The following is a 12,461-nucleotide window of genomic DNA, read 5'->3' on the forward strand; positions in this document are numbered from 1 at the left end:
TCCTGTCCTATCTGCCTGTGCACAATTTGGTGCCTAGCTCCAATGCATCTACCCTTGCACTATGGTACAAGAGTGACTGCGTTGCTGGGGGCATTGTTTTTGTGCAGGAAGGAATATCTTCCAGCATAAAATCAATCCATGTAGGGTTGTTCCTCTTTCTATGTATGCTTCTAAATGCAGCACACATGGAAAGAAACAGAAAGAAAGGAGGAGAAATTAAAACATTTGTCCCTGTTACGCCTGCTCGAGGGAGGCGTAATGTTTTGATGCATGCCCAGGTTTACAGATCCTTGTAAATCTGGGAATGTGTCAAAACCCATGGATGTTGCCTGGCAAATCCCACAGCAAGGCCCATGGAATGCCCCCATGGCACAGTGTAAGGCAACACAGCTACTTGTGCTGCGTTGCCTTACACCATAACTACGAGGCCATGGAAAGCCATGCATAGTGGTTTTGCGTGGCCTCGTAGATATGGTTCTGCACTCTGCACCACCGGAGTGTCATAAAAAGCGACGTACAGGCAGCGATGGGGCTTTTAAATGAACCGCTCTGTGTCTACATATACCTGAAAACGTTTGCCAACCATGACTGCACACTTTTCACAATCCCCAAATTTCACAATTGTATTTCAACCAACCAACCAATGTACCTACAACTGCAAATCTATAGTTAAAAAGAAAATGGAACTTCTATAAATATGCAGATTTTTATTAGAAAACGCTTGGAAATAGCAAAGGACTGTGAATAACCTTCAGCTAATTGTTTACCCTCTTGACCTGCTAAGATTTTGGTCTTGTGTATGTTAGGGGGGTGCTTCTGCTGTGAAACTCTAAGCAAAGAATCATTTCAGAGTTACCAAGATGTAGTTTCCTTTTAATGACGGACTAACTACAAAACATTGCTTCTAGGAACATTGCCTTCAATAAATGTAACCTTTAGCTACTGTGAAGAGTTCACTCACTGCAGATTGACACATCTGAAACGTTAATGCAAGTTGTAGAGTTGTGCTACCATGAGTATTTCTGTGATTTTCGTGACAAAAGGAACTATTTCTGGGAAGTGATAAATGAGGTCTGGAAGGTGCAATATGAAGGACTAGGAATGACAACTGGGTGGTTCATGTAGAAATGGTTTTAATACCTTTTGAAATAAATGTCCAAATTATCAATCACGTTTTGTAGGCAGTTGTATATATAGATGTGAACATGCTTTATGACACAAGTAGAGTGTGTAGGGTGGTAGACACGTTAGCAAAGACACTAGTTTGTCAGAATAACTTACCAAACACGTTCATCAAACGTACATTTTCAGTTTGAAACGTCAACGGGAAGAAGGGCCCGGTCATGTCTACCTGAGGTTTCTACAGGCGTGTGATGTACCACGTGACTACACGTTAATGTCTAAAGCAATGTTGGGTCACTTTTACCACCTAGTGGCGTAGCTAGCCCTTGTGCCGCCTGTGGCTGGTTCACTGCATTTGCCTCCCAGGCGGCCACATGAATGGGGGATTGCTGGCGGTCTTTTCCTTTGACGCTCGTGGCGGCCCCATGAAGGGGAGGGACGCCGCCCCCAAAACTCGTGCCGCCTGGGGCGGACTGCCCCCCTGTGCTACGCCACTGTTACCACCACCCACAGACCTAAACCAACAAAAGAACATAGCATGAATGGTGTGAAACATGTTTATTAAACCTGCAGCACCATAGGGCCTGTAGAAAATGTGAAGGGCAATTATTATACCGAAAACACATTACTTTATTCGATTCATGGTAGGAGATGACGTCATGGACATAATCTGCATGGGGAAGCTGAAAACTATCTTCTTCGTTGTAGTGTCTGCGTGGGCTGGATCCATCATGAAGTACATCTGAAATGAGTTCTCAGACTCGATAACATGGAAGAATGCATGCGAATGCTGCAGATGGGCACTGGACACACAAAGAAACATGACACACCACTGCCAAGTCAGGAGGAGGTCGTCCGTCACTAAAGCAGTTGACAGCCAGATTTAATTTTAGCTTGTGCTCCGCATGCTTCACACTTCAGGGCTGAATATGTCACGAAGTTGTAATGAGCAAAGTCAGTAGCAAGCACTGCAAAAACACGTCACTGGAATACGGGTTTTGTTGTTTTCCGACTTGTTGGTCGTGCTGCTGTTAATGTATTTTATGTGTTTACAGCTTCCATAAGCATGTTCTTCCAAACGTAGGGGATCTGGGATTTAAGCGTGTCTCAGAAACTAGGCTACGAATGTGTATTTAACGGCATGGTGCAATATGGGAATCTTTAAGGAACTTTTCCAGAATATTTTAAAGATGACAAATGAAATAAAAGGTCATTATAAAGAAGAAAAGTTGGCGCCTTATACCTTTTGGTGTGCGAAGATCAAATCAATCAAGTCGCCAGTCAGCACCTTGCTCAGTATGATAGCTCAATTTCCAATATGAACCGAATCCAGAGAACAGGAACTACCAGAAAAATATTATAACTTTTAGGGCCGATTACGAGTGAATGTGCTATTTATTGCACCTCACAAACAGTGGCGGCTACTGTAAAAAAAATATGGTAGGATGCAACGGTGCCAAACTCTCCATATATGCCACACTTCTTCTCCCTGGCGTTCCACTAGCAGGAATGGAAGGACTTCCTTTTTGCTCACTGGAATGCTAATCTAACCAATCCTGGAGCTGCTCTCATCAGGGTGGTAGCAGCTCCAGGATTGGTGGGAGCAGGCTAACCCAGTGCTCATTATAGGGCTGGGGACTATCCCGGCTCGATTGCTGGGTCTACAGTACGCATGTTGGGCTGGCCGAATGTAGCCAGCAGGTCAACCCGACATGTGCTCTGAAAGGGGCAGCAGTAATAATGAATAGCAGGATTCTGCCCCGCCCTCTGCCTCATGCTTGCGCTATACGCAGAGTGAATTGGAGGCAAAATAAAATGGCATTATTATGCCATTTTATTTATGTGTGTTTTCCTGCTGCACTTGCAGGAGGAGGGGCAACGCTCCTTCGCTCTTGTAGAGGAGCCACTGAACAAATCAACATACCTCAGAAAACGTTATTTTTCCAGATGCGATACAGAAGACCTATGTCTAGTTTTTGGGGAATAGCGTGCATTTGGGGGTTTAATCAGGGCACAAGTCCTAAAAGAAGAAGTGGCGAGATGCAGTGAAAAAGAAGTGGGGGGGCGCAGTCACCGGAAGTGACGTCACAACAGGAAGTGACGTCACGAAAGGTGGCTTGAACCATCAGGCTCATTGCCTCCCCTCCCTCACCCCTTAGATCCGCTTGCATCTGAGAAGCCAGCGCGTGTGCAGCGTGCTGAATGAGCTCCGATCTCGTCCCGGACAGGCCAAAGAGTGAAGTCCAGAGGTTTGGCAGGGGGGACGGCGTCCACCCCGTAAAATAAGTGGGGGGACGCCGTCCACCCGTGTGGTACCCCGACTCGAGCCCTGGGTTTAATGCATAAAAATCTGCATGGTACAGTAAATACTGTACACATATCCGCGGTTACATTTCAGCAGGTTTGATCTGCCAAACTTTATCGACGGTGGAGGTATTTAACACATCCGATAATTATCCGATATGTTAAATACTTCCCTATTCCTACCCATGCGCAAACAGAGGCTTCGACACGGGCGGGTCAGAATACACCGACCCCCTGTAATCACTCCATAGTGGTGCATCTTAATGCTCTTAAATAGGTTAATTTCAAAATACTAATAGAAGCGACGGTGAAGGCCAAAAAGCTGTGGCACAGAAAACCACCAAATAGGTTAATTTCAAATCTGCTAGCAATAATTGCTGCTGTCAGTGCTATGTGTTATTTCTCTGCAGTATACGGGCCTTAGTTGTTACTCGGGGTTCTGCACTATGAAGTGCCAGGAGAATTCAGTCTTATTTGGTCGCTATGGCTTAGGTAAAAACACCTTGGTTACTTTCTAAGAGGAATACTGTGCATTTCTAAGGAGACAAGTGCAATATTCGGTGGATGCATGTGCGCTTAGAGATAAAAGCCTTGTATAACCGATATTGGTGGAAATTCAATGTAGTTACTGATCACAAGCAAGCTCAGCCTCATTCCAATAATTCAAAATGATTTTCCAATAGAATATATTTCAACTGCAAATACGGTAAAATAGCCCAGTATAGTAATTCTCTCATTATGTACATATTTTACAAGCTTTAAATTAGAGTTCTTCCATATTGCAAAAAAAAAAAAAAAAAATTTAAAGAAAGGAAATGTTTTTTTAAGCGTTCCATCAAACCATATGTGCAGGCACCTGGGACGATGACAGTGCTAAGCCCCCGAGGCCTCTGGAGTCAAAGAAGCTGGGCTGCCCCCCACCGCCTAGCAAATGGACACCTTCAACAGAGGACAACATCTGGCGATCAGTCGTGGTTCCGCTCGGTGAGCAGCCCAGGAAGTTTCCTTGGGAAGAGACCATTTTCTCAGGGCTGGCTGCCAGTTTTGGGGATGTGGAGAAGTTGTATCCGTACAAGGCGCAGGGGCTGTGCAGTCTGAAGGCGTTGTACGAGGACTGGTGGTTCTGGCTGGTGTTGAATGTGTTGCTGGATGGGGAAGGCATAAGGTACTGAAGCTGGGGAGACATCCCTGAAATCTGCATGGATAGGCTGGACGGGGGGCAGCTGAGCACATCTCCATCGCTGCCAGTAATAGACATGTTCATCGGTGTGCTGCTCGTCCCCCCGACGTAGGAGGGTGTCCTTGGGGAGGCAAAGGCCTCCGAGGTTGGGTTGGCCAGTCGGTTGTAGGTTTCAGCCAGTGAAGTGCTGTATCGGTTTAGTGTCAGGCCTGGGCGACCACAGGCGCTGTAGTCAGCCGCAGAGAGGCTACAGAGCTGGCTACTGTTTGGCCCAAGGTGGAATGCTGGCGTGGTGCAGGGGGAACCCGAAAGAAGGTGCGAGTGACTGGCTGGAACGCCGTTCCCAGGTCCAGGAGAATGTCCTGAAACAAAATGCAAGCAAAAATATTGTAGATAAAATGAAACAGCAAACAAGGTAAACAATGTACAGTTCCGACTAAACGCTTTCATAAAAATCTGTACACCCTCCCGAGGGTTCATACTTAACACAAATTAATTAAAAAAACAATATTAATTAATATATGCTTCCACATACAGGCATGAATGCTAGGTTTAAATGAGGAGAAAGGTATGATTGGTCCGCAGGAATGAAATAAAAAAAAAACTATCAGGCACTGTCAAACAAGATGGCCACTTACTCTATTTAATTAGTTGTTTTGGGCTTTACAGCACAGTGAAACAGGAGAGGAAAAGGCTTGCACATCAATTGTAAAAAAATAAGTTAAGCACTGGAGTGCCAACGTTTGGCAGCGTAAATCTCTTTAATTCTCATGTTCTTCTCACAGTTTGACTACTGTCCAGCTGTTGCTTCTGTCAGCTGTTAAGAGTTCAGTGTCAGCTTTCAACACCTACATTTGGCTGTTCGTTTGTGGTGTGTGTGGCATGTGTGTGCGTATATGTATGTGTCTATGTGTGTATAGGCATTCTGTTTTTGGGGTGTCTGCAGCTGTGCACCTATGTGGGTAGCAGTTAAAGAACGTGGGCGACAACTGATGTATCTAAGCTGATTTTTTTTCGATGTTTTTTTCTCGAGAGGCAATGGGATTCCATTCCCTAACATCAGATAATTAAAGGTCTCGAATGACGTCATATATGTGGGGAACTCACTGGCCATTAACACCAGTGGAATGTACAGGATGGATCGACCATAAAGGAGGAACGGGACATTAGTAGCGTAGCAAGATTACCCTTGGCATCTGCCCTCTGTAGAATGTACATTCATGCATTCTTAGGTAAACGTGCAACTCTTTCCAAAACACATGCAGTCAGTTAACTGTCTCATGCCCACACAAGCACTGACATAAAAGCCCAGGCAAACCACCATCGCACACATGCAAGTGTATAATTTGAATACAAATAAACCAATGCATTACCCTGTTTGGGTGCCCCAGATATATCTTCAAACGTGAGGGTTCGTAAGGAAGGTCTCCAGAAAGCATAGGACTCCACCAGAGCTTCTAAACCCATCCTTAAGAAACATTTAGAAAACATTATTCATTTTATACGATCTGTAATCATGACTTCCCACCTTATCTACAAGTAAACAAAGATAGAAAGAACCAAGATTTACATTTCTAGAAATACTGTACAAAAATAAAAATTCTAATAACAGAAATCAAATTTACAAATGTCACACATTCAGAAAATACTTGCAAAAAAAGGACCTCAACCAATTTATGACATTGACTCTCACTTCCGCTATTGCTGATTTAAAATAGGGTGAGAGAGGGTGTCATAGACTGCAGAGATCCAAGAATCCAAGAGTAGTTGACATGTCGGCAGCATCCAGTGCAATGTGAAGTTCATCAAGGCGACTGCGAACACAGAGCCTGGCCATGTTTTGGTATAAATGACAGGAGTGCTGGATCAAGATTGTTTTATTTATTCAATAACCTGAAAGCTGGTGATTTATTAAAGATTTGGTAGCAAAAGACATTAATACAATGGGACTGTATTATTAAACAATAAAAAGTCAGTGGCACGTTCCCCCAATATAGGAATAACCATTGCACAGAGAGAGATTATATTTGCTGGTGGGATTCACAATACCAAAAATGTCCTTCACGGTGCACCAAATATTGGTAACCTTCTGCTGAATATTCAGAGTGAGCCTATTAAATAGCAGCTTTTTTCACCTTCTGAGCTTCCTCATATGTAATTTTCATCAGAATGTCAAAATTGGTGTTACAATGTCTCTCCACTTTTTTTGCACACATGTTTCAAAGGGATCAAACTCGCTCTGTACTAAGCGTCCTTCAGTTTAATATGCCATGACCTGATCATTTTTAGGACCGAGCCTGCCATAGCATGCGATACAAAAGGGGGTGGTGATGGACAGAGCATCTGAATCAATCAAACAATCACACCCAGTCAAAAGATCTGGGTTTAATCCATCACCGTTCTTTAGCCAACTCTGCCACCCCAGTTCAGACATGGCTATATGCAAATCAGTCTGACCCTGTGCCTCATGGGAACAGTCCAGCCCGAACTGCCAAGCCATGTCTTCCCTGGACCGGAAACAAGCTTCCGAGGAACGGTTTCTGGCATTCCAGCCGTCTTCAGCACGGCTTGCTTGAATCCAGCGATTGCGCATGCGTATTGCTTGTGAGACGCTGTTGTTAACAAAAAAGGGCTTGAAACCCGTACTGTTGCTTCCAATTTGTTGGCTTGTGTGGCACTCTTCTTTACAGCCTTGTAACTGGTCACTGCAGACCTAATTTCATTTCCGTATCCTTGTGTGGAGCAAGGACCAAGCACTGATTAATTAAACGTAATCAGTGCCTGTCCTCCTCTCCCCACTTGACTGAGGTACTATTTTGTACTTTTTGACTTCTGGTGATGAGGAAACAGATGGCGTGTGACTGGCAAAAATGTGCCCTGCATGGCTTACAAAATTGCTAACTTATTTTTTATAGTTAACTTTCTTTTGTTTTGCCAAATTCTTCTTTTTTCATGTTGCACTCATGTTTTGTTTTATTTTTGCTCATTGGCAGTGTTATTAAAAGATGATGATTATCTTGTTCTATATAATGCAAAACTACACACTTTCTTTCTTATGTGTAATTTTCCACCCCACTCCAATCCAATCTGTCCCACTCCAATCCACACGAATCCACCCCATGTCACCCCCCACACTCCAATTTTCACAACCCACTGCACTCCAATCTGCCCCACTCCAATCCTAAATAATCTGCCCCTCTTCAAAATAATATACCCCTCTCTAATCCAAAACAATTTGCCCCACTCCAATCCAAAACAATCTGCCCCACTCCAGTTTGCCCCACTCAGTCCAAAGCAATCTGCCCCAATACAGTCCAGAACAATCTTCCCCACTCCAATCCAAAACAATCTGCTCCACTCCAATCTGCCCCAGTCCAATCCAAAACAATCTACGACACTCCAATCTGCCCCAATCTAATCCAAAACAATCTTCCCTACTCCAATCCTCCCCACGCCAATCCAAAACAATCTGCCCCACTCAAAACCAAACAATCTGAGCCACTCCAATATAAAACAATCGACCCCACTCCAATCAAATCCACATCATTCCATCCCAATTGACACCTCCAATCCAATCCAGCCCAATCAAATCTACCCCACTCAATTCAATCCACCTCACCACACTCGAATCTGCACCAATACAAAACAATCTGCCCCACTCAGATATACCCCACTCAATCCAAAACAAACTGGCCCACTCCAATCCAAAACAAACTGCCCCACTCCAAACCAAAACAATCTTCTCCACTCCAATCCAAAACAATCTGCCCCACTCCAATCCAGAACAATCTGCCCTACTCCAACCGAAAACAATCTGCTCCACTCCAATACAAAACAACCTGCCCAACCCCAATGCAAAACAATATGCCCTTCTTCAGTGCAAAACAATCTACGTCAATCCAATCTGTCCCACTCCAAAACTAAAACAATCTTCCCAACTCCTATATGCCCCATTCCAATTCAAAACAAACGGATCCACTCTAATCCAAAACAATCTGCCCCACCCCAATCCACAACAATCTGCCCCTCTCCAATCCAAAACAATCTACCCTACTCCAATCGGCCCCACCCCAATCCAAAACAATCCAACTAATTTCAATCTAAAACAATCTGCCCCACTCCAATTCAAAACAATCCGTGCCACTACAGTGGCGGCTCGCCGAAGGAGTGCTGTGGGGCAGTGGGGTGGGTGAGGGGCAGGGTAAGGGGTAGAGATTTCAGACATACGACGGACAGGAGTAAGGTAAGTAATTAAATAAATAAAATTATTTACCTTGTGCTCGCTACATCGTCGAGTTAGCGATGCAGTGAGCGCAAGGTAAATAGTTTTATTTATTTATTACTTGCCTTACTCCTTTCCAATGTAGGTCTGAGTCCACTGCCCCCCACCCAGCTCCTCCCACACCCCGCCCGGCCACCCCGCAGCACTCCCTTGGCGAACCCCCACTGTGCCACTTCAATCTAAACAATTTTATTTCACCTGACTCCTATCCAAAACAATCAGTCCCACTCCAAACCCTCACTCCAATCTAGAACAATTTGCCCCACTCCAATTAGCTCCATTCCAATCTGCCACACTTCAATCCAATCCACATCACTCCATCCCAATCCACCACCCTTCTATCCAATCTACACCACTCCAAGCCAATCCACCTCACCTCCTTCCAATCTGCCCCAATCCAAAACAATCTGCCCCACTCCAATCCAAAACATTCTGCCTGACTCCAATCTAAAACAATTGATCCCACTCCAACTCCAAACAATCTGCCACGCTCCAATCTTCCCTACTCTATTCCAAAACAATCTGCTCCAATCTAAAACAATCTACTCCACTTCAATCCAAAACAATCTGCCCCACTCCAATCCAGCAATCCAAAACAATCTGTTCCACTCTAAAAAAATTCTGCCCACTCGCATATGCCCCACTCCAATCCAAAACAATCTGCCCACTCCAATCCAAAACAACCTGCCCCACTCCAATCCAAAACAATCTGCCTCACTCCAATCTGCCTTATTCAATCTGTAACAATCTGCCCCACTCCAATCCAAAACAATTTGCCCGACTCCAATCCAAAATAATCTTCCCACTCCAAACTACCCCACTCCAATCCCCAAAAATCTGCCCACTCCAAAATGTTCTGCCCCACTCTACCCAAACCAATCCACCAGTTCAACCCACTGCAATCTACCCAGCCCACCCCACTCCAATCCGTCCCAATCCAATTCACCACACTCCAGTCCAATCCACCACACTCCAGCCCAATCCACTCCACTCCAGGCCAAGCAAACCCCACCCCACTCCAGTCCAATCCACCTAGCTCCCGTCCAATCTAATCCACCCGATCCACTCCACCCCACTCCAAATCACCCTACTTCAAACCACCCCACTGTAATCCAATCCACAGCACCCCAATTCAATTCATCCCACTCTAGTCCTATCACTTCAATCCAATGAACCCATCTCAATACAATCAAATCCAACCCACTACAATCCACCTCATCCCATTTCAATTTACCACACTTCAATCCATCCCACTCAATCCACGCCACTTTAACATAATCCAATTCATACCACCCCACTCTCCTCCAATCCAATCCATCCCACTACCTAAATGCACTCCAACCCGCTCCACTCTACACCACTGCACTCTACAACACTCTCTGCAACTGTACCAGTGAACTCTCCTCCCCTCTACTCAACTCTAAGACACTCTACCCCCCACTCCACTCTGGAACAGTGAACTCCAACAAATCTCCTCTACAACACTTTACTCCCCCACTCCATTCTACGACACTCTACTCCCCCACTTTTCTCCATGACACTCCACAACACTAACCTTTAGCCATGTAGCAGCCACACTGGTGTACAACATCACGGAAACACATTCCCAAACCCAATAGTTCTTGTTTAGGCAAGGCCGGTTGGCTTCGCCAATGCTTGTTTCAGGTGCAATTGAATCCGAAGCCTGATGACATTCAATTGAGTTCCAGGATTTTATTTATTTCTCCTTAGAAAAGTGGCATCTTAAATTGCAGACTAATGACTAGTGAAACTTGACCACCCCTGCTCACAGAAAGACTTATTATGTGGCTGTGTTCTAATGATTGACCTAGAGTGTGACAAATAACACTGCACACTAAGTAGCAAGATTAACAAGCCATTTTGACTGTCAATTTCAGACAACCAAAAATAAAATTTACTATGAACAGCAGTCAATACACTTGAAAATGACCTTTAGTCAATATGTCCTACAGGGGGAATGTTTGCCCACTTTTAGAGTAGGGAGAGGTATCAGACAGGGCTGTGTATTAGACCCTTTATTGTTTTCACTCTTTATTAATGGGGTAGACGATGTCCTACATGCCTTGCTAGTAGCTGCAGCCTGTGTCGTTGGTCACTTTATTCTGTGTTATTATACGCCGACGATGCCGTACTTTTATCTCGGACTCTCATTGGCCTACAGAAAGTGATGAATGCATTTGGGGAGTTTATGGCATCTAAGAAAATGGTAATTCCCAAGTCTAAAACTTACACAATGGTATGTGGAAACTACACAAAAAAATGTAGATCCTTTTTATTGGCAATATCCTGATTTCCAGAGTAAATTCCTTTTGCTTCCTGTGTGTTTTATTCACCAGTAATGGTACCTGAGCACAGCAGGTTCTAATTGCTAAATCTAAAAGGAGTAGGAATCGTTATAGGATCTTGGTTCTCAATTAAACTAGGTATTTGACCCATTATAGAAATGGTTGAGATATACAGGGCCAGAGGGGTGTCTACTGCTGTTTATGTGACTGGCCTGTGGGGTATACCCCCTGTAACCTCTCCAAGTTGAGGAAAATAGCATTCGAAAACATTTGCTCTCTCTACCTGCTTCTGCCTCATCTTTGATCGGCCATAAGGAGGTTGGCTTACAGCATTTGGAGGACCTGTTTTTAATAAGACCTTTGTTTCTATAGTTCTCTATATGGTCAAATGAGAAAACTAGTTTTACAAAATCAATTGTTTTAGATTGTTTAACTTTGGATAATGCTTCTCGGAACCCTTGGCTTGCCTATGTAAACTCATCCTTCAGCTAGATCCATCAAAGGTGCTAACATTTACCGAAACACATATTAAAGACACCTTTTTTTTTCAACAAAGATCTGAATGTAGAATGCGGGTTGAGATGAAGAAATCAATAGTTGCCTTCTATATGTCTTGTGCTCCAGGGAGGGTTGCCAATTTTACTTGTCCTTTGTTAATAACATCCAACACCGTTATGTCCTGACCAGTTTCAGATTTGGCACTGTTCACCATCTGGTCACTTTCCCCAACATGAAGTTTTCTCCCTCATATATGACCTCCTGCCCATGTGACGGTTTGAGTAAACAAAGCATGTTGCAGTTTATGTTGTTCTGTAATTTGTATAAGAACATTCAATGTTATTATCATAAACCTATCGTTGTTGCACAGAACATTAGAACTTATGAGTGCTCTGAAATATCTATTTGCACTAAATGATCCCTTTATGTGTTTTAATGTTGCCCTTTTTATTAAGAAGGCAATATACCTAAGGAAAAGCATTATCTATTATTATGTGGAGTATTGCTTGCTTTTTATTTAATCACTTTTTAACTGTTTTAACGCCTGGCTTGTAATGATGGTTTGCTTATTATGTGTATCATTCAGACTTGTTTTTATGCCTAATAATTTTATAACTTAATTGTATGTACTTTTATGGCTGTTTTTAACTTGCTGGATAACGTTTTGGACAAAACCGACCCTTAGTCTATGCAAAATCATTCTGCCGTTAACATTTCCATTGAACAGTCTTGCAATACCTATATCAGGCATATTAAAAATTCTCATTGG

At 43.7% G+C, this 12,461-nt stretch overlaps 1 protein-coding gene across 1 annotated transcript in view; it reads right to left on the reverse strand.

Moving 5' to 3' along the window:
- Window positions 1-766: 766 nt before the first annotated feature.
- Window positions 767-12,461, reverse strand: part of TBX18 (T-box transcription factor 18) — a 111,513-nt gene continuing 99,818 nt past the window's right edge. The window contains exons 7-8 of the mRNA XM_078648159.1: window positions 5,980-6,074; window positions 767-4,968 (exon numbers count right to left, since the gene is read on the reverse strand). Of these exons, the coding sequence (XP_078504285.1) occupies window positions 4,262-4,968; window positions 5,980-6,074 (802 nt within the window). The 3' untranslated portion in view covers window positions 767-4,261. The remainder of the gene's footprint in view (window positions 4,969-5,979; window positions 6,075-12,461) is intronic.

This window comes from Lissotriton helveticus, chromosome 6 (assembly GCF_964261635.1).
Source record: "Lissotriton helveticus chromosome 6, aLisHel1.1, whole genome shotgun sequence".
Classification (NCBI taxonomy): Eukaryota; Metazoa; Chordata; class Amphibia; order Caudata; family Salamandridae; genus Lissotriton; species Lissotriton helveticus.